The sequence below is a fragment of the Macaca mulatta genome, chromosome 7 (assembly GCF_049350105.2).
Source record: "Macaca mulatta isolate MMU2019108-1 chromosome 7, T2T-MMU8v2.0, whole genome shotgun sequence".
NCBI lineage: Eukaryota > Metazoa > Chordata > Mammalia > Primates > Cercopithecidae > Macaca > Macaca mulatta.
This window is the reverse complement of record NC_133412.1, coordinates 79,489,255-79,512,038: the sequence shown is the minus strand read 5'-3', so window position 1 is coordinate 79,512,038 and position 22,784 is coordinate 79,489,255. Positions and strand designations below refer to the sequence as shown.

Sequence of the window (22,784 nt, the reverse complement as noted above, 5' to 3'; positions counted from 1 at the left end):
CCACCATACCTGTTCTGTACGTATAGTTACTATTACATGACCAGGGAGAAGTCTCCATGCCTGGCCCCACCCATACCTCGAAAGGAGATTAAACTGAGAACAGTCTACAGGTACCTGTAAATTAGGCTAAAAAGAAAGATGAAGAAAAATACCCATTTCATCCACAGGAGCAATAAGTATTTCATTCCCCAAATCTGTGGCCCAGATGGAAGTGACATCAACCTTAAGCTTCTCCCATGCATATATTTGTTTAGCATTGTAGATATTATAAATTGCAAATCCTTTGGCTCCTCCAATAAACACATAGTCTTGGGAAACAGCCATACAGTTTGGCATTTTGTTGAGCTGGGAAAACAAGGAAAAATATTATTTTCAGTTGTCACTATCTTCAAACAATAGGAGTTAGCTTTCAGAGACAGTCAGGGGCCCTTCCTAGATAATAATAACATTTCCTGGCAGGGCATGGTGGCTCAAGCCTGTAATCCCAGAACTTTCGGAGGCCAAGGTGGGCAGATCACATGAGGTCAAGAGTTTGAGACCAGCCTGGCCAACATGGTGAAACCCCATCTCTACTAAAAATACAAAAATTATCCGGGTATGGTGGCATATCCCTGTAATCCCAGCTACTTAGGAGGCTGAGGTAGGAGAATGCTTGAACCTGGGAGGTGGAGGTTACAGTGAGCCGAGATCATGCCATTGCACTCCAGCCTGGGCAACAAGAGGGAAACTGTCTCAAAAAAAAAACCCCGAAAAAACAATATTCCCAAACATAGTGCTCATCTAAAACTCTTGCCTAAACATCAAGAAATTCATAGTATTTCACTGTTAGGGCAAAGAGAACAGAGAAAACAAGGGAGTTGAGAATAAATGCATATTCACAACACTAGGCATGACCACAGGCCCTGTACTTTATTCAGCTAGTGCACTGTGGGAAGAACGGTAGCCAAGGCACTGGCAGATCCTTAGCCATCTAGCAAGAGAGTAGATGAATACATTAAGAAGATTTTTCCGCTGGGTGCGGTGGCTCAAGCCTGTAATCCCAGCACTTTGGGAGGTCAAGACGGGCGGATCACAAGGTCAGGAGATCGAGACCATCCTGGCTAACACGGTGAAACCCTGTCTCTACTAAAAAATACAAAAAACTAGCCGGGCGAGGTGGCGGGCGCCTGTAGTCCCAGCTACTCGGGAGGCTGAGGCAGGAGAGTGGCGTAAACCCGGGAGGCGGAGCTTGCAGTGAGCTGAGATCCGGCCACTGCACTCCAGCCTGGGGGACAGAGAAAAGAAAAAAAAGAAGCTTTTTCAGTAACAACCACTGAATATAAAAGGATAATATTCAATTAACCAGAATGCCCCATATTTCCCCAGGCAATTACCAGATCATTTTAATCAACATCAGCATGCTTCTAATCTTTCAGACATGCACTGACTTACTGAATGCAGCTTTCTGGTAGGAATTCCTTCCTGGATCAGGGGCTTTCATTTATTAACACTCAACTGAGAAACAGGGACTCCTGGTCAACTGCTTACTCCATACCTGGATTTCTCCAAATGGAGGGAAGACAGTGGGCTGGATCTGGCTGCTCTCAGTTTCCCTCAGTGCGTTCCTTTCTTCAATAATTTCCCAAGACTGGTCAAACAGAAGGTTCACCAGTTTGTTGATCATACGATAAGGCTGAGGCAAGAAATCCAGCTCCTCATCTGGATCCACAAGGACATTATCCTCTTCATCGTCTTTAGGCCAGTCCTTCTCTGTTGGGGGTGGCACCTCCAATGGTCCCTTTCGTGTACCAATGGGGTGCCTTATCTTCTGGGTCTGACTTCCTCTGGGGAATGACATCATAGAAGGTGGCACTGGGAATCTCTACGAAACTCTGAAAAGCTGATAAGAGAAGTAAACAAAAAATTCTGGAAAAAAGGAAACAATGAGAAGATAGCACACCACCCTTTTCTAGCACAATAGCCAATAGGGACTGTTTATTCCACAGACTGGCATTTTCCTTAATTACCAGAGGACTATTACCACATTATTAGGATACGCTCTTCATATTAGTAAGGACATTAGAGGAGGCGGTATTTTCCAGGCCAACCCTAGATGATGTGTACTAAGAAGGAAAGAGGAATTTGATACCCTTGTTGATAGGAGGGAGGATGTCTTTCTGTCCCAAATACAATTCACTCTCTCTCCTACAACTTATGCTTTCTCCTCATTCCTTTCTCTCTACAGATGGCTGTGCCCAAGCCAGGTGGGCAGTGAGCCACAACTCTCCTCCCTTTCTTTCCTTCACCCCCAATCAGATGCAGTTCAAGCACTCCCAATCCCGACTGATTTGTTCCCTTTTCTCCTTTCCCACTACTGCTGCCCAGGAGTTCTGCAGACACAGTGCTCAGGGCCCATGAGATTTTTCAAGATCCTCCAGAAATGTTTGAGACATTAAAAAAAGAATTGACCAAAATAAGACCCATAAAATTCCACTTCTATCTGCGCCACAGATTTGGGGAATGAAATACTTATTGCTCCTGTGGATGATAATTAAATATTTACAAAAACATTTACAGTGTATTATCTCCACTCTGTGTGTGTGTGTATACACACACATAGATATGTATATATCAACTTATAAATATATGAAAGTCTATATATGTATACAAATAAAGTTCATGTCTACAAGAAGAGAACGAGTAATCTTTACTTCAGAAAATTCAAAATTGTAGGGCCTGTGGGGTGGTTCATGCCCAAAATCCCAGCACTTCAGGAGGCCAAGGTGGGAGGATTGCTTGAGGCCAGGAGTTGGAGACTAGCTTGGGAAACATAGCAAGATCCCATCTATACAAACAATTTAAAAATTGGCTGGGCATGGTGGTATGCATCTGCAGCTACTTGGGAGGGTGGGGTGGGAGAACCTCTTGAGCCCAGGAGTTTGAGGTTGCAGTGAGCTAAGATTGTGCCACTGCATTCTACCCTAGATAACAGAGTGAGACCCCATCTCAAAAAAAAAAAAAAAAAAAAAAAAACCTCAAAATTGTACAATATAAAAAGCCTTTCATATGTCACAGTTTTTAAAAAAATATTTAATGTAGAACATGGGATACATTTTAAGGTGCTTAATATATAGTGGAGTAGGGTCTTGGACTGTATGAGTGCCTACGGTCATGAAGTCTTGTAAAAACCCCGCTGCCATCGTCATCTTTGCTTACTGGCTGGAGTACATTTGTGATGCTTTCAATGTGTGAGTATGAAGACACTAGCTGACACTGGGAAAAGAACCACTGAATTAATTAGTGGGGACAGTAAGCTGAGCTCACAAAGGGCCAAGAATAATGCCTATTTCCACCAGCAAGACTGGAAAGCCTCATAATTCACAGGGATTATGTAGAGTATTCTGAAAAATCTTGCCTTGGTAGTGGGAAAAATTAGCCCTAGAATAAATGCTCCTCTGTTATCACCCATCAAATCTTAGAAGTTAGATAATCAAACTATGTCTAAGTAACATTCTGCATCCCAGAACAAAGTTCAAGAATATTTAGAGGAATATAAAAATATCCAGCATTCAATGGAGTAAAATTCGCAATGTCTAGGATCCAATAAAGAAATTACTTGAGCTATAGAAAAGCAAGAAAATATAAGCCATAATAAAGAGAAAAATTGATCAACTAAAGCTGAACCAGAGTCAATATAGACATTAGAATTAGCAGACAAAACAGTTACAACTTTTGCCACAAAGTTATAAAGTTATAACTGTTATATCTATATCTGTATGAGCTTTTAGAGACACAGCTGTAAGGTCTGAGATGAAAAATACATCAGATTAGATTAACATGAAGATTTCAGAGGAAAACAAATTAGATGGGCAGAAGAAAACTTGAAGACACGGCAATAGAAACAAAATAGAAACAAACTTGAAGACACGGCAATAGAAACAAAATGAAACAAAAGAAGAAAAAAGACTGAAAAAAGAGAAGAACTGAGGTGTGAGGTCATTTGAAGTGGCCTAATACAAGCGTGACTGAAATCCCCAAAAGAGGGAAGAAACAGAAAAAAAAAAAAAATTGTAGAAATAATGGACAAAAATTTTCTAAATTTGATTAAAACTATAAACCCACAGATTTGAGAAGAAAAACTATATAAAAATTATGGATAAAGACAAAATTTGAAAGCAGCCAGAAGAAGAAAGACATGCCATGTACCAAGGAACAAAGTAAAAAATAACAGCAGACTTATTGAAGGAAACCATGCAAGTGAGAAACAGTGAAGCAACATCTGAAAGTACTGAAAGAAAAAAACTTGTCACTCTGGTATTCTATATCCAGAAAACATATTTTTCAGAAAATTAAAGTGAAATAAAGCCTTTTTAGACATACAAAAATTAAAAGAATTAATCATCAACAAACTAGCATTAAAATAAATAATGTAAAAGAAAGGCTTTTAGGCTAAAGGAAAAGGAACAGGGTATAGTAACTCCCGCCTATAATCCCAGAACTTTGGGAGGCTGAAGTGGGAGGATCACTTGAGCCCTGAAGTTCAAGACCATCCTGGGCAACAAAGGGAGAAAAAAAATTTTTTAATGAGCCAGGCATGGTGGCATGTGCTTGGAGGATCACTTGAGCCCAAGAGGTTAAGGCTGCAGTGAGCCATGATAGTGTCACTGCACTCCAGCTTGGGTGACAGAGATCCTGTTTCAAATTAATTAATTAAATAAATAAAAGAAAATGGTATCAGGTGGAAATAGAAATTTACATAAAGAAGTGAAAAACACTGGATGCATTAGGTAAATTAAAAGATTTTTCTTATTATTTAAATATCTTTAAAAGACATTTAAAATGCTTAAACAAAAAATAAAAATGTAATGTAGGATTAATAACATATGTAAAGAAAAATGTATGACAATAATAATACAAGGGCTAGGAGTGGAGAAATGGAAGTATACTAATATCACTTGAAGGTAGGCTATGCTAGGTTAAAGATGCATACTCTAAACCCTAAATTAACCACTAAGGAAATAAAGAGTTATAGCCAACAAAAGCGATAAAACACATAAAAATACTCAATTTAAATACTTAATTTAAAAAAGCAAAAAAGAGGAAAAAGGAAACAAGGAACAGATGGGACAAAGAGAAAGTAAATAGCAAAACCTAACCATATCAATAATCACATCAAATGTAAACACTCCAATCAAATGATAGAAGTTGTCAGAATAGATAAGACTCAATATATGCTGTGTACAAAAACCCCACCTAAATATTAAGACACAAGTAGGCCAAAACTGAGAGGGTGAACAAAGGTATACTATGCTAACACTAGTCAGAAGAAAGCTGGAGTGACTACATTAATATCAGACACAGTATATTTCAGAGCAAAGAATAATACCTGCGATAAAGAAGTTCATTTAATAATGATAAAGGTGGGCCGGGTGTGGTGGTTCACGCCTGTAATCCCAGCACTTTGGGAGGCCGAGGCGGGTGGATCACAAGGTCAGGAGATCGAGACCATCCTGGCTAACATGGTGACACCCCATCTCTACTAAAATTACAAAAAAAAAAATTAGCTGGGCGTGGTGGCAGGCGCCTGTAGTCCCAGCTACTTGGGAGGCTGAGGCAGGAGAACGGCGTGAACCCGGGAGGTGGAGCTTGCAGTGAGCCGAGATTGCGTCACTGCACTCCAGCCTGGGTGACAGAGCGAGACTCTGTATCAAAAAAAAAAAAAAAAAAAAAATTATAAAGGTGTCAATTAGCTGGGTGTGGTGATGTGCACCTATAGTCCTAGTTACTTGGGAGGCTGAGGTGGGAGGATTGCTTTAGCTAGGGAGGTCAAAGCTGCAGTGAGCCATGATCACACCACTGTACTCCAGCCTGCGTGACAGAGCGAGGCCCTGTCTCAAACAAAAACAACAACAACGACAACAACCGCCACCACCAATGTAAGTTCACACAAAAACCTCTACACAAATGTTTATGGCAGCTCTACTTTATAATTGTCAAAAATGATAAACAATCCAAATGTCCTTCAACAGGTTTATCAATGGATGAACAAACTGTGGTATATCCATATCAGTAATAAAAAGCAAAAAACTATTAATCCACACAACAATATGGATGAATCTCAAAGACATTATGATGAGTGAAATAAACCAGTCTCAAAATTTATATGTAGTGTAATTCCATTTATACAGCATTCTCAAAAATGCAAACTGAGTAATGGGGAACAGATCAGTGTTTGTCACAAGCTATAAGCAGGGAAGGGTGTTATTCAAAAAGGACAGCATGGCTGGGTGTGATGGCTCATGTCTGTAATCTGAACACTTTGGGGGGCTGAGGTGGGTGGAACACTTGAGGTCAGGAGTTCAAGACCAGCCTGGGCAACATGGTGAACCCCACCTCTACTAAAAATACAAAAATAAGCTGGGTGTGGTGGTGTGTGCCTGTAATTCCAGCTACTCAGGAGGCTGAGGCACAAGAATTGCTTGAACCTGGGAGGCAAAGGTTGCAGTGAGCTGAGATTGTGCCATTGCACTCTAGTCTGGGTGATGGAGTGAGGCTCTGTCTCAAAAAAAAAAAAAAAAAAAATGGACAGCATGAGCGAGTTTTTTGGGAGTTATGGAACTATTTCATCAGTGGAAAGAAAAATGTAAAGCTGCCTTATCTCCAGATTATATGCTTATATAGGACATCTGATGAAATCTACAAAAACATTTTCTAGAAATAATAAATGAGGAAAGCAAGGTTGTAGGATACAAGTTCAATATACAAAAACTGATTGTATTTCCATGTACTGGCAACAACAAACCAAACACTGAAATAAAAATACTATTTACGACAATATCAAAAACATGAAATACTTAGGGATAAATCTGACAAAAGATATATAAAACCTGTAACTGGGCTAGGCAAGGTGGTTTGCACCTGTAATTCTAGCAACTCAGCAGGCAGCAGTGGGTGGGAGGATTGCTTTGAGTCCAGGAGTTCAAGGTTGCAGTGAGCTATGATCATGTTGCTGCACTCTAGTTTGGGCAATACAGCGAAACTCCTTCTCTAAAAAACACCCACCCATATACTGAAAACCACAAAATATTGCTGACAGAAATTAAAGACAACCTAAATAAATGGAGAGTGTGATACCTTATTTATGAATTGGAAGACTCAATTTTGTTAAAATGTCAATTCTTTTCAAATTCATGTACAAATTCAACACAATCCCTATGATAATCCCAGGTGGCTTTTTCTTTTCCAGAAATTAAGAAGCTAATTTTACAACTCATAATTGGAGGACTAACACTACCTAATTTCAAGACTTATCACAAAGCCACAATATTCAAGACAGTGTGGAATTGGTATCAAAATAAACAAATAGATCAATGAAACCAAATAGGGAGTCCTAAATTAGATGCAAACATATATGGAGAACTTATTTTTGACATGGGCACAAAGACAATTTAGTGGAAAAAGGATATTCTTTTCAACAAATAATGCTGGAGCAATTAGATATCTATATAGGAAAAAAATGAATGCTGATCCATACTTTGCACCATACCTTGCACCATTAACTCAAAGTAAAATCATACACCTAAATGTAAAACTGAAAACTATAAAACTTCTAGAAGAAAACATTGGCAATCTTCACTTAGACAAAGATTTCCCAGACATGACATTAAAGTATAACCTAAAAAAACAAACTGGTGATTTAAACCTTTTCGAAAATAAACTTGTATTTCTTCAAAACACACTGTTAAGAGAATAAAAGGTAATCCTCAGACTGGGAGAAAATATATGTGCAAGTCACTTATCTAATAAACTACTTGCGTGTAGAGTATTTTTAAAACTCTCAAAACTCTCAAAAAGAAATAACCTGGCCGGGCATGGTGGCTCACGCCTGTAATCCCAGCACTTTGGGAGGCCAAGGCAGGCAGATCACGAGGTCAGGAGATCGAGACCATCCTAGCTAACACGGTGAAACCCCGTCTCTACTAAAAATACAAATTAGCTGGGCGTGGTGGTGGGCACCTGTAGTCCCAGCTACTTGGGAGGCTGAGGCAGGAGAATGGTGTGAACCCGGGAGGTGGAGCTTGCAGTGAGCCGAGATAGTGTCACTGCATGCCAGCCTGGGAGACAGAGCGAGACTCCGTCTCAAAAAAAAAAAGAAATAACCCAAATTTTAAATATGTGCAAAAGATTTGTACAGATACTTAACCAAAGAAGATATACAGATGGCAGACAGACTCATAAAAAGATGTTCAGCATCATCAGTCATTTGTGAAATGCAAATTAAAATCATGAGATACCACTACATATATATTAAAACGCCTAAAAAGATAGACCATACAAGTGTTGTTGAAGATGTACAATAAGAATGCTCATACACACTGTTGGGAATCCAAAATAGTACAACTGGTTTGGAAACAGTTTGGCAATTTCTTAAAATGCTAATGTGGAGGCCAGAGCAACTCCATCTTGGATGCTAATCCTCCATGTTAACTTCTGATTATCCCCAGTTCCAGAAAAACCTCTAAGATTTCCAGCTGGGCTCATTCCTTGTGTAAGAGCACCACTTACTGTAAATATTGCCCTTAGGTCAAAACAACCTTGATGTTATCATCCTTGCCATAAATTCTGCCCTTAAGCAATTATCTTACACATTCCTTCTGAGGCACCTTTCTCTATAGTACAGAAACCCAGGGTCTGGTGGATAATGGCAGGGATCCACCATCTTGTCTTGCTTCCTGAGACACAGACATGGCTTCTGTTTGTAAGTCCCTATTAAATGTTTGTTTCTGAGAAACTGGGTATGTCAGCCTCTTGCTTTGGCCTCTCAGCTTTCTCAGACTTTTGAGGGTAGGTTTGCATAGGCCTGTTCACTGCAGGACAGTTAAACACACACCTACCATCACATCCAGTCATTCCACTCTTAAGAGTGGTAGAAGGGAACTGAAAACATATGTCCATACAAAGACTTGTACACGAACAGTCATTACAACTTTATTTGTAGGAGCCCCAAAGTGGAAACAACCCAATGTTCATCAATAGGCAAACAGATAAGCTCTCACACATTGTCAGTGGTAATAAAAAATAGTATAGCCACTTTGAAAAACAGTTTGGTAGTTTCTTGCAAAGTTAAACATACCATATGTTTCAGCAATCACATTCCTGCATATTACACTAGGAAAATTAAAACTTATGTTTCACATCAAAATCTGTACTTAAATATTTATAGCAGCTTTATTTATAATTGATTCAAATTAGAGACAACACAAATATACTTCAGTGGGTGAATGGATAATGAATTATAATACATTCACATTGTGGAATAAAAAATTACAAACTACTGATGTGTACAACATAATCTCAAATGCATTATGCTAAGTAAAATCAGGAAAGAAAAGAAAATGCTACATACTATATGATTCACTTTATATGATATTGTGAAAAAAGCAGAATTGTAGGTATAAAAAACAGATGAGGCCGGGCACGGTGGCTCACACCTGTAATCCCAGCACTTTGGGAGCTCGAGGTAGGTGGATCACCTGAGGTCAGGAGTTCCAGACCAGCCTGACGGTGAAACACCATCTCTACTAAAAATATAAAAAATCAGCCGAGCGTGGTGGTGCATGCCTGTAATCCTAGCTCAGGAGGCTGAGGCAGGAGAATCGCTTGAACCCAGGAGGCAAAAGGTGCAGTGAGCTGAGATTGTGCCATTGCACTCCAGCCCTGGCAATAAGAGCCAAACTCTATCTCAAAAACAAAAACAAAAAACAGATTACATAAATCTGTGTTTAGAAGCACCCTGTGCTCACCTCTGTCATCTAACATATCTCTGTATTGTACTTATCAGTTTACTGTGTTCCTTATTAACCTTTACCCTAGGACTAGAGTTCAGCACAGCGGTTGGTATATGGCCAGCACTCAATAAATTCTTATTGCTTGCAGAATTTCCCTGACCAGGGCCATGCACTTAGAGAAAACTTTTGGATCTCTTCCAGGCTCTTTCCTCTGCAAAAAATGAGTAACCCATGGGGCCAAGGAGATATGCTCACCCAAAGCCTAGTTTCCCTCTTTTGGAGTCTAGACCATGTTCGGGGTACCAATACCCCTGGAATTTACTGCCCAAATGACACCATGGCCTGCATGAGCCTTTCTCAGCTTTCTCCCGAGGGCAGACCCAGCTGCTACTGTGAGCACTTCTTGATCTGAAAGGTGGCCAAGGCACGGCTGCTTGCAGGGGTCTGGGCAAAAGTTGGATGTGGCTTGGAGTATCAGGATGGTATGCAAGGCCCCTGGCAGGGAATGTAGGTGGGCACCAGAAACCAGAAAAGAAAGGGAAGTGGGAAAAGACTGGGGGCCATTTCTCCCTACATTGCCATATTCCAGCTGTGTTTCCAGGTGTTCTAAGGAGTCTAAGAATTCTGAAAATGAACCTGGCCTTCTACATCACTATGAGGGTTTATTTGTCAATGTAGGAAAACAGACTATATTTTACTTAACAATTTATTACTTGATTTATAACTAAAATATTTAAACATACGGTATGCTGGACTCCATTTGTACTCTTACCCAGGGCCTGCAAATGTTATGAGCTGGCGTGACCAAGGGAATAAGGATTACAAAAATGTTGACGTTATTTTATTTTTTTGAGGCTGGAAAGCAGTGGCGCAATCTCGGCTCACTGCCACCTCCGCCTCCTGGGTTCCAGCGATTCTCCTGCCTCAGTCTCCCGAGTAGCTGGGATTACAGGTGCCCGACACCACGCCCGGCTACTTTTTTTGTATTTTTAGTAGAGACAGGGTTTCACCCTGTTGGCCAGGCTGGTCTGGAACTCCTAACCTCAGGTGATCCACCCACCTCGGTTCCCAAAGTGGTGTTGGGATTACAGGCGTGAACCACCGCGCCCGCCGACCTTATTTTGTGGTTATAGAGGTACATTTTATAAAATTACTGCCACGCAGTGGGTGAGGCTCCATTTCTTCAAGCCGCACAGAACGAATGTTCAGCGGTGCAATTTTATTGCAATCTATTTTTGCTTCACTTTGCTCACAATGACTCTTTTAGGGATTACCTCAGGTAACAATCTTCTTTCAGTGTTCAATAATCCAAGCAGAAAATTCTCTCACTTCATCCGGCTCTCATGCTAGGTTCACAATATGAATTGGCTTATCTCTGCCCTAACCACTTCCTTCACCATACATGGAGCTGGTGTAGCTCAAGGGAAAGAGACACGGCGCTGGGAAATGATTAGGCCCCACCGTCCCAAGCAAGAGCTCAGGAGAGTTCTCAGGCTGGAGAGACCGTTCGGGATTTCACCCCGCGTTCCTGAGAACCTGAGATCTGCGGGGAGGCGCGAGGCATCCGGAAATGCCCGAGTCTGGGGAGACGGAAGCCCTCAGACTTTCCTCTAGGAGACTCTACAGGTAAAGGGGAGTCCTGGGACTCGAGGGGAGCCGCGACACCCGAAGGTAGGATCAAAAGTTTTGCTCACCTGGCCCGGCGGCGTTGCGTCGCCTTGGTAGCCACAACTTCCGGCTCAAACCGGAAGTCAGCGAAGTTGCTCTACAAAATGTGCGCCCGCCCCCTCTGGGGCGGAGAGACTCAGCCCCTCCCTCTCAGCCGATACCCTGGGACTGACCGTTCCCTAGGGATCTGGCGGGCCCCAGAGGACCCACGCCTGAACCCGGTGCGACTCGTGGCCTTTGGGCTAGGAGCCATGGACGCCTTCATCCGCTTCACCAACCAGACCCAGGGCCGGGACCGACTCTTCAGGTGAGTCAGGTGCCAGCGGCCTCCGCCCCTTTCTCGCCCTAACTGGGTGCTCCGGTGCCTATTCCCCGGCACCTGAGAAAAAGGAGGTGATAGCCTAGTAGATGGAAGCTGGAAGGACGTTGCCAGCTCCTACGGGGGAAGTTTGGTATCCGAGCCCCTCCTCACCCTAAATTCAACGTGGGTGGGCCCAACGCACCCGCATCCGGTCCTAGCCTAGTGCACGAAAGCCCCAGTGCCTGGCACCCTAGCCGCCTCGAGACCGCCTATGACGTGACACCGGCTGACAGATCCTCCTCCCCTCCTAACTTTGCTCTCCGGGCAAAGAAAGATTGGGTTCTCTCCACTCAACATTCTTCCGAGGGATTTCCTTTAAAGAGAAACTTCGGGTTACTATTTGTGGCCAGGAAAGCAAACCACTTGGTGTGGCTTCAAATATCTCTCGTTCTTGTTGTTGTTGTTGTTGTTTGTGAGACGGAGTCTCGCTCTGTCGCCCAGGCTGGAGTGCAGTGGCACGGTCTCAGCTCACTGCAACCTCCTCCTCCCAGGTTCAAGCGATTCTTCTGCTTCAGTCTCCCGAGTAGCTAGGATTACTGGCGTGCACTACCACGCCCGACTATTTTTTGTATTTTTAGTAGAGACGGGGTTTTGCCATGCTGGCCAGGCTAGTCTCCAACTCCTGACTTGAGGTGATGTGCGCACCTCGGCTTCCCAAAGTGCTGGGATTACATGCGTGAGCCACCGGGCCCGTTCTCAAATACCTCTTGAAATGTTTGAGTAGAGACAAGTTCTCTTCCATTATTGCCCAGTCTGTATCGTTGAGGTACTGCATGTGGAATAGTTTTGTAAATTGTAGAACAAAATGTAGCAGGGATGAGACCACACCAACTGGACTGGGGGGGAAATACAATGGAGAGAAGCTCAGAAAGAACTAACTGCACCTCTAAGGTTCATGCTGTGCTACTGAAAATATTAAACAGAGATTGTGTCTCTTTTTCTTTCGGTTCCATATGAAACAAAAAGAACTGAGAGATTGTATCTTTAATATAAATACAGTACTAGTTCATGATGTTTTAGAGATTTGTTTGATTCTTGCTTGATTAAAAAATAGTTACAGTTGCAGTTTTATTTAACAGCTCTTCATTCTCTTCTGGGTGTGCAAGTGCTGATACAAACAGATCAATTAGAATGGCCCCAATAATGAGGCTTTTGGAAGCCATCTTTATACCAGCTATTGTTCCCAGTGTTTTGCAACTATGAACTTATTTAACCCTCATCACAACCCTATGAGGTAGATACTCTAAATATTCTCCCCATTTCAGATGGAGAAAACCAAGCAGAAGGAGGTTAATAAGTACCACACAGCAGAACTGAGAGATTCACGTCCACGCAAATGACTCCAGTGCCCACTTAACTACCAAGCTATACTGGCTTTCTCATTAGTTTGATAGGTTTTTTAAATGGTTGCTTTATATACAAGCTTCATTAAATAGAAATTTCATTAAATAGAAACCTGTAATTCCAGTGTACCTAGAATGTACCCTGCAAGGTTTATCAAGGAAGTTGGTTAAAAAAATAATCATTTAGGCCGGGTGCAGTGGCTCACGGCTGTAATCCCAGAACTTTGGGAGGCTTAGGCGGGTGGATCACAAGGTCAGGAGATCGAGACCATCCTGGCTAACATGGTGAAACCCCGTCTCTACTAAAAACACAAAAATTAGCCAGGCGTTGTGGCAGGCGCCTGTAGTCCCAGCTACTCGGGAGGCTGAGGCAGGAGAATGGCATGAGCCCGGGAGGCAAAGCTTGCAGTGAGCCAAGATTGCGCCACTGCACTCCAGCCTGGGCGACAGAGCAAGACTCCATCTAAATAATAATAATAATAATAATAATAATAATAATAATCATCATCATCATCATCATCATCATCATTTAGGCCAGGTGCAGTGACTCACACCTGTAATCCCAGCACTTTGGAAGCCTGAGGCAGGCAGATCACGAGGTCAGGAGTTCGGGACCAGCCTAGCCAACATGGTGAAACCCCATCTCTACTAAAAATACAAAAATTAGCTGGGCGTGATGGCACATGCCTGTAATCCCAGCTACTCAGGAGGCTGAGGCAGGAGAATTGCTTGAACCTGGGAGGCAGAGGTTGCAGTGAGCCAAGAACGCACTATTACCCTCCAGCCTGGGCAACAGAGCAAGACTCTGTCTCGAAAAATAATAATAATAATAATTTAAGATATGTTTATTCCAAAAGATCTGAGATCTCTAGCATTCATTTCCCAGCCTCCTTGATGATCTGTATAACCTTTATGACCACACTGGCATTCATAAAATAATACCTTGCTTTCTGTGCCAGTAATGCTCACGCAAACATGGTGAACGTTCCTAAAACCTGTTGGACTGTAAGAAGTGTGGCAAGCACCAACCCCACAAAGTGACATAGTACAAGAAGGGCAAGGATTCTCTGTATGCCCAGGGAAAGCAGCATTATGACAGGAAGCAGAGTGGCTGTGGTGGGCAGACTAAGCCGATTTTCCAGAAAAAGGCTAAAACTACCAAGAAGATTTTGCTAAAGCTTGAGTGTGTTGAGCCCAGTGAAGATCTAAAAGAGTCCTGGCTATTAAAAGATGCCAGCATTTTGAATTGGGAGGAGATAAGAAGAGAAGATCCAGTTCTAAGTGTCCTCTTTTGTTTTATTATGAAGACAATAAAATATTGAGTTTATGTTCACTTCAAAAATAAATAAATAAAAGTAATGTCTTACTGTTGGCCTAATCCCTATTGTTAGACCAAAGCTCAGAAAGGCAGAGTCATTGACATGACCAGCCCTCTAACCAGGAAGCACACTTAAAAAGAGAAAGCGATTGTTTATGATTCCAGTCTTCTCTTTTTATTTCATTCCTAGTACCAAGTTCACTATTTTAGAAAATGGAAAATGTACCACATTTTTATTGAGAATAATATTTATAGCATAAAGGGATTCAAATGCACTTACAAGACAGTAGGAACCAGGCACCTACTTTATTAGTAGATTGCCAAATGGATTTGGATGTGTGACTATGTGATGTAAAATTTCTCATACATTTATATTAGTAAGCCATTGTTATTTGTAAGCATGACAATAATTACTTTATTAAATATATAGTATTATTAAGCAGGGTTCTACCTGTATTTTATATAAAATACCAATGAGTTTAGAAAGACAACTATGAAAACATATTTATACTAATTTATGTACTGATGTGTATTTGGTTCTTTTGTTTATAAAAAATTAAACAATCTTTAAACTGTGGACTTTTCATTTGGTTCTGGTTTGAGTTTGTGTCCTGTCACATAGATGGTAGATTACGTACATGGTAGAAAAGTTCATTTTAGAAATTTGAAAATCAGGCCAGATTATAGGTAGCTCACGCCTGTAATCCCAGCACTTTGGGAGGTTGAGGAGGGCAGATCACGAGGTCAGGAGATCAAGATCATCCTGGCCAACATGGCGAAACCCCATCTCTACTAAAAATACAAAAATTAGCTGGGCATGGTGGTGCACAGCTGTAATCCCAGCTCCTTGGGAGGCTGAGACAGGAGAATCGCTTGAACCCCGGAGGCAGAGGTTGTGGTGGAGCCAAGATCACACCACAGCACTCCAGCCTGGCAACAAAGCGAGACTCGGTCTAAAAAAAAAAAGAAAGAAATCTACATTGGGGAAGAGAAGGAGTATGGATCTTTGTAGACTTAACATGAGGGAGATGTTGTGCAGTTTCTCACTTCGACTATATCCATTTCTCTGTGCCATTTGCCTTTTGGACGCACATTGGCTGCATCATTGCAGAGTTCATTTTCATTACCTTTGTGTTAAATTTCCATAACATGTTCTACCCTTTGGCTCTCCTGTGGAATGACTGTTGCAGAATTTTGCTTTTGTAAGAGCTGCTACATGAGAAATGGTCTTGGAAATGTTGTCTGTAGGCATGTGTTTCTCTTTCCCTTACTTCATGAATTAAGTTTTATTTGGTTTGTAAATCATTCTTCTCAATTTTTTTTTTTTTTTTTTTTTTGCATTTCAGAGCCACTCAGTACACATGCATGTTGCTTAGATATTTGTTAGAGCCTAAAGCTGGCAAAAAGAAGGTGGTAATGAAGCTCAAGAAACTGGAGTCCAGTGTGAGCACTGGTCGTAAATGTAAGTACCCTGTTTCTTGAGGGACAGTGGCTCCTGGTTTAGAATCCTCAGCCTCAGATCCTGTAATTCGTGGAGTAATTTCTAGGTCATTAATTTCTAGTCAATCAAGTTTATTGATGAAATTGACCAGTGAGACTGTCCTCATGGTACAACAGGTTTGAATGTGTTGCTGCAGACCATTCATAAACACCCTGTTATGTTCACATCTGGTGCTACACCTTGTCTTTCTGCTTAATCATAACCAGTGAGACAGACAACGTGTTAGTTCACCTTTAGTTCTTAGAATCACAGTATGTTTTAGCAGTCTGTGACATGAGCTTCTGCTCCTGTGAGCCCCTGTGTTCTAAACAAGAGTGGAATAGTTATATCCTAGACCACCTGCCTTTTTCCTTTCTTGAGGAGTGCTAGAGTATATATAGGTGGATACATTTTTGTAGACCATTTGTGAGGTAGGTTTCATGCTAAAGGTAAAAAGTGAAATCAATGTTTTGTGCTTATTTAATCACTTTAATAATACATCATACTGGGAAATCCAGTACTTTTCATAGCAGTTGCCTTTCTGACTCTTTGTTGTTTGATGAAAATCAGATGTTGCTATAGGAGGTTAGCAGAGGCATTAGAATGGAATGTAGAGCATCACATATTGATCAGTTGGTTTTGAGCACCTATGTTATATAGGTATATTCCTGAGCCTTATGGGAGAAGTAAGGTGCTTTAAATAATGATATATAAGATTTAGTGCCAAACTTGTTGGCTGAGGTAGAGGAAAAGAAAGGTGTTTTAGAGGAGGTGGGACTTGAGGTGAGACTAGAGAGAAGGAAGAAGAGTTTCAAAGGGCATTCTCCTCTAGTAAAGGCTCAGAACTGTTCTGAGCAAACCATTGTATGGGAGGATCATTGTCAAACTACAAAACTAGTTTGACAGACAGAAGATTTAAATTGTCAAGCAGAGGGATGGGAAGGGTGGGGCGAGCTTTTCTGGCTGGCACTGAAGGCCAAGATTAGAAATTCTGTTTAGATTATTTAGAATGTTGGAGCTGAAAGGTCCTTTAGAGGTCACTAATATCTAAGTCCAGAAGGGGCTTATCCAGGGTCATTCAGCCAGTTAGTGCAACAGCCACAACTGGAACCCAGAATCTACATACTAAACAGTCATTACATATACTATTTTACTATTTTATGTTATTTTTGATAACATAATACCAAACAGTCTTTTTTTTTTTTTTTTTTGAGATGGAGTCTCACTCTGTTGCCCAGGTTGGAGTTGGAGTGCAGTGGTGTGATCTTGGCTCACTGCAACCTCCACTTCCCGGGTTCAAGCAATTCTCCCACTTCAGTCTCCCTAGTAGCTGGGACTACAGGCGTGCACCAATACGCCTGGCTAATTTTTGTTTTGTTTGTTTTATTTTTAGTAGAGACAGGGTTTCACCATGTTGGCCAGGCTGGTCTCAAATTCCTAACCTCAGGTGATCTATGCATGTTGGCCTCCCAAAGTGCTGGGATTACAGGCATGAGCCACCGCGCCCGGCCCCTTCTGAGATTATAAGTTTTCTGACGGTAGCTACTTCTGAGCGCCTCCTGAGTCTAAGGTATGGTCCTTCAAGGAAAAGTACTTATTTTGCATCCTCCATGACGTTTAGTACTATAACTCTTTCTCAGAAGGTGTTCAGTAAGTACCTATTGATTGATGCATCCCTGATGAATTGAATTACATGCTCACATAAGGACATGCCATTGCAATGGTTGATTTAATTCAACTAGGAGCTCTCTGACAATATTAGTAATTGTTCTATCCATTAAATTCTACCATTTCTACTTTATTTTCTTGACAATAGGTAGCCAAAAGGGGTTTGGACCAGAGAAATGGCAAAATGATAATAGTGTTTTTTAAAAAGACAGTCTTTTGTCTGGAAAATAAATAAAATGTAAGGCATCAAACTCTCCAAGAGAGTATTGCATCTAGAGTTCATGTTATCATAGTACCTTCCTTCTAAAGAAGTGTAGCTGGTAAATAATCAGATGTAACTGTCCACACTCATGATTGACCTTGCCTGGAGTATGCCGTCAGTCAACATTAAGGTGTTCATTACAATGAAGGAGGTAAATTTAAAGAGTCACTGTATTTTTTTGCCTTCCAAGATCATTTTAGGTTTCCTTAATGTACTGTAAAATCTTTCTCTTTTTCTGAACAAAGGCTGAGCCTTGAATGACCATCAGTTGTTAAAAACACCAGTGCTAAACTGGGCACATTGGCTCATGCCTATAATCCCAGCTACTCGGGAGGCTGAGGTGGGAGGATTGCTTGAGCCCAGGAGGTTGAGGCTGCTGTGAGCTATGATGGTGCCACTGCACTCCAGCCTGTGTGACAGAGCAAGACCCTGTCTCAACAAAAAACAAAAAACAACGAAAAGCTGGCTCCTCATCCGGATACAGGATTCTATCTTCCCGTTGTGTACTAATGAAATAACTGTTCATTATTGTGGGTTCTACTTGCAGGGTTCAGACTAGGCAATGTGGTACATGCTATACAGGCAACTGAGCAGAGCATTCATGCCACTGACCTGGTACCTCGCTTATGCTTAACATTAGCCAACCTGAACCGTGTGATTTATTTCATCTGTGACACCATCCTCTGGGTGAGGAGCGTAGGTCTCACCTCTGGCATCAACAAAGAGAAATGGCGAACGAGGGCTGCCCACCACTACTGCTTTTCTCTTCTGCTGAGCCTGGTCAGGGATCTGTATGAAATCTCCCTGCAGATGAAACGAGTTACACGTGACAGGGCAAAGAAAGAGAAATCAGCATCCCAGGATTCTCTTGGGTACAGTGTGGCTGATGAGGAAACAGAATGGCTCCAATCCTTTCTACTTCTCTTATTCCGATCTCTGAAGCAGCATCCTCCCTTGCTTCTGGACACGGTGAAGAACCTTTGTGATATCCTGAACCCTTTGGACCAGCTGGGGATCTATAAGTCCAATCCTGGCATCATTGGACTTGGAGGTCTTGTGTCCTCTATAGCAGGCATGATCACTGTGGCATATCCTCAGATGAAGTTGAAGACCCGTTAGGGTGTTTTTAGGCTTGGAACTAGTATCTACTTTAAAAGATGGCCTCTTAGTGGAATAGAAATTTGTGTAAGTCAAGGCCATGTCATACTGTGCTTAAGTTCTTGTTCATGTGAGCATTTAACAACCTATGATGTGGGCAGAGATGAGGCCAAGAATGGAGAAGGGAGGAACATGAAGACTTGTATGTTTTCGGAGTGCTGGAGTGACTTGTGAATTTCTGAATATTTTCCCTTCATCTAACATTGATTGAACATCTCTTATGTGCATAGTGGGAGCTTAGTATTTGCTGAATGAATAAAAATTGAAAGGAAAAAATTTAAAAAGACCCAATCACACTGATCATTTAACACTAATATACAATAACTTTAGGGTTATATGGATCATTGGTTTCACATAATTACAGTAGGTCTGGTGCATGGCACTCTCAGATCTAGTAGAGGCTCTGATGTCAGTAGCAGGGTGGAGGAGAGCTAGGCTGACAGCCTCTCAACTTGTTGGCCCTTATACCATCACTATACTCATGTCCTTGCTCTGTCCAGAAGTAGAATCAGAAAAGCATCAGGCACCTTCATGGTATAAATTGTGTCTATGGGTGCAGTGAATAAGCAAAAATCAGAAGCAGACAGGAGGGACTTATAAAAATAGGCAGAGGGTCACAATGAGTGCCTATATGTAGCCTGTGACAGATAAGAAGCTGAGAGACAAAAAACAACTAAGGCTAGAGCCTCACTCCTCTGACTCCTAATCCAGTGTTTGTTCCATGCTCTCCCACTGTCTTCAGAATTGAGTAGAAATGTGATCCCCTCCTGAATCCTGTCTTTTGCCTCTTACTCTCCCATAATTTGGACCTTCCTTGTCCAGTGGTTTATATTCTTTTCTAGAAAAACTAAAACTGGGTGGAGTGTGGTGGCTCACACCTATAATCCCAGCACTTTGGGAGGCTGAAGCAGAAGGATTGCTTGAGGCCAGGAGTTCAAGACCAGCCTGGGCAATGTAGTGAGACCCCATCTCTACAACAAAGTGTTAAAAAATTAGCCAGGCATGGTGGCATATGCCTGTAGTCCCAGTTACTCTGGAGGCTGAAGCAGGAGGATCACTTGAGTCCAGGAGTTCAAGGCTGCAGTGAGCTTCCACCGCACTCCAGCCTGGGTGATAGAGCAAGACCTTGAGTCTTAAAAAAAAAATTATAACAGTATTTAGACTCATCAGCTAGATTGTTTTATTTAAATCCTTCTAACAATTTAGGCAATACTACATTAATTTTCATCAAAATTTATCTAGTCAAAAAAATTTCATGATACTCCAGATGTAACAGGGTCACAATTTTCTATGATAAATCAGACATCTTATTTGCAGGGTGATTGAGGGAGGTGGAAAGCACAGGAGGAAGCCAGTGAAGAGGACACTGGAATGCTGAGTCAATGACATTGACTCGTGTTCCTATCTCCCATCTTGGGTGTGGGTCTTTATATGTGGTTACAGATCCTTTAGTTTGAGGGAGGTGAGGTAGGGAAATAGGATGCCAGCAGGTAGGAGGCTGATGTCAGCCCTCCCAGCAAAGCCGTGTCATTTATCTGAATGGAAATGAGAAAATAAATATGTACTCAATAAGTTATATTTCCCAGAAATGTGATTGAGATTCTCAAAAAATAGACTCAGATTCTTGGCTGTCTGTTTAACCAATCAAGATATGGAATTTGAGAAATAAAATTTTGGAAATTTTAAGAGACATGAAAGCTACTAGGTCAGGGCAAATTAAAAGCTTAAATAGCTATTTTTATTGTCCAGATCCTCTACTGTAATAGATTAATTATGTTCAATAAATTTCTAGACAAAATTGACTTGTGTCTGTGAGTATGTTCTGGGAATAGAGAAGAGTTAAATGTAAGGCAATCCAGCAGATAATCCTCAATCAGCCTACACAGTTGGTACAGCGAGCTCTGGGCTGGAAGATCCAGACTGAGGAGGAGGATGGAGAAAGATTGAGATGTAGAGCCTCTGGGTTAAAAGGGACCTCTGAATGAGCTCATCTAGACTGCTGCCATGGAGAGGGTGCTCTACAGTAGCCCTGTCAATGGCTGGCTGGCTTCTGCCTAGATAAGTCTGCGTTGAATTCATGGTGGTATGTTACAGTGGTATCCATCTTAATGGTGTCCTGGTACCTCCCTGTGAATCCTTCTTTCTAACTAATGTTTTCCACCCCAGAGCCTCCACATTCATGAGGGATGCCAAAAATTGAAGTTCTTCATAGATGTACAGCCCAGCACATTCACAACTGAGCATTGTTGCCTGATAATTCATTTATTCAACAATGAATGTTTGAGTGCCATGCATGGTTTTGGGGATCCACTTGTGAGCAAGATGACCTAGGTCCCTGCTCTCATGTGGTGGAGGGGTAGGGAAAGCAGGTAGGGACGGAGAAGGAAAGAAGATAGAACTCTATGCCCTGCAAGCTACTGCTAGAAAACTAACACTTCTGTCTTCCCTCAGGACTCTCCTAGGCCCTTTCACCACTTCTCACCTCTCACCCACATTCTGCACTCCCAGCTAAAGCAGCCAAAGGACTAGTTGATTTGGCAGAGCTTTCAGGCACAAAGCCCTATACTCCCTCTGGCCCAAAGCCACTACTCTGAAGGCTGAAAACTGCCCTTTGGCTCAGGTTGCTGTCCAGTCACAGCCTCACAGATGATTTGTGCCGAACCTTGAGGTGAGGGCAGAGGCCACTTCTTTAAATACTTTGTCCTCTCTACTGCCTTACATTTGAAAAGCCCAGGGTGGATCAATAAGTATTAAATGTATAGCATATTACTCCTTTGAAGCCTCCCCGCTTGACTCCTCCCTTTCCTGCCTTCTCATTCCCTACTTTATTGCATCACAGATATGTAATTTATTACCAAGGATCTTTCATAATTCCCCACTCCCATCTCTTTCTTCTCTTGCCCACAGTGTGTGACTTAGAAGAGTCAACAATACATGTAATTCCACCAGCAACAAAGAAAATACGTTTTGTTTTCCTATTGTCCATTTTCACAAAGAGGCCCTTCTTAGTTAATCTGAAAGCTATGGCTTACACCATAGTCCTCCATCATATCTGAAGCCAGGAACTAGAACTTGGGCTTGTGCTTGAGTCCTGGCTAAAGAAGGGTTGAGTGGTGCTAGTTCTTGGTTGTCTTGCTATTGATTAGTGATAGAATCTTAGTCAACACTGTCGCTTATCCAGACTTAGGGGAACAAAAATCTACTTGGCTCTCCCACTTTTCATTCTGGTAGCATCTTAGGCCAGGTAAAGTTCAATAAATTTTTTTGAACTCTAAGAAGTGGAAAATCCTCCCTCAAAGGCTATATTGTCAAAAACAACTCCCGGCTCTGTTGCTTCTTCACTGGGGGCAATTTATCTCCATAATCAAAGACGAATACATTCAGATGAACTCTTCTGTGTGGGTTTAAATTTTACTGTTCAACATTCACTCTTGCTAGTAAATAAGAAAAGATGAGAGAAATGGATTGAGAACTGTCCCACAAGACCCTCTACAGAAAAGGAGCCAAAAGATTGCAGAGGTATATAGAACTTTAGAGCTTTTGAGTTTAACGATGTGTATATCTATACCTTCTTTCTGGAAAGCAGACTTTTGTGAATTGAGGGCAGGAACATTATAGAACTGATGCTTCATGGCTCTGGAATACTAAGTCCTCTGAGCCTGGATCTCCTTCAGCTCTGCCACCTACCTCCTTGTTTGCTAAATGTCCTTAGAGAAGTTAGGATATGCCCGGGGAACCCTGGGTCAGATAACCATGACA

General features: G+C 41.8%; 2 protein-coding genes and 1 pseudogene across 10 annotated transcripts in view; 2 read left to right on the top strand and 1 right to left on the bottom strand.

The window, feature by feature from the left end:
• Positions 1-11,513, bottom strand: part of WDR93 (WD repeat domain 93) — a 50,520-nt gene extending 39,007 nt beyond the window's left edge. For all 7 annotated transcript variants that reach the window (XM_015142986.3, XM_077940296.1, XM_077940298.1 and 4 more), the window contains exons 1-3: positions 11,462-11,513; positions 1,535-1,879; positions 153-345 (exon numbers count right to left, since the gene is read on the bottom strand). In XM_015142986.3, coding sequence (XP_014998472.2) covers positions 153-345; positions 1,535-1,840 — 499 coding nt within the window. In that variant the 5' untranslated portion in view covers positions 1,841-1,879; positions 11,462-11,513. The remainder of the gene's footprint in view (positions 1-152; positions 346-1,534; positions 1,880-11,461) is intronic.
• A 50-nt stretch (positions 11,514-11,563) lies between these two features.
• Positions 11,564-20,823, top strand: PEX11A (peroxisomal biogenesis factor 11 alpha). Of its 3 annotated transcripts, none has more exons than XM_077940312.1 (3): positions 11,564-11,742; positions 15,804-15,919; positions 18,508-20,823. In XM_077940312.1, the coding sequence occupies exons 1-3, from the start codon at positions 11,687-11,689 to the stop codon at positions 18,984-18,986; spliced, it is 651 nt and encodes a 216-aa protein (XP_077796438.1). In that variant the 5' UTR covers positions 11,564-11,686; the 3' UTR covers positions 18,987-20,823. The 3 variants fall into 3 exon arrangements, with proteins under 3 accessions (XP_077796438.1, XP_001093381.3, XP_014998481.1); XM_001093381.5 differs by having other exon boundaries at positions 18,415-20,823; XM_015142995.3 differs by lacking the exon at positions 15,804-15,919 and having other exon boundaries at positions 18,415-20,823.
• On the top strand, positions 14,115-14,635 carry LOC114679489 (large ribosomal subunit protein eL42-like; annotated as a pseudogene).
• Positions 20,824-22,784: the final 1,961 nt, after the last annotated feature.

What these genes read in the sequence shown, in the direction of transcription:
- PEX11A (XM_001093381.5), top strand. Translation starts at nt 11,687, where the DNA reads ATGGACGCCTTCATCCGCTTCACCAACCAGACCCAGGGCCGGGACCGA. An exon ending in GGCCGGGACCGACTCTTCAG is followed by an intron (nt 11,743 to 15,803) that starts GTGAGTCAGGTG and finishes TTTGCATTTCAG; the next exon opens with AGCCACTCAGTACACATGCA. An exon ending in TGTGAGCACTGGTCGTAAAT is followed by an intron (nt 15,920 to 18,414) that starts GTAAGTACCCTG and finishes TTCTACTTGCAG; the next exon opens with GGTTCAGACTAGGCAATGTG.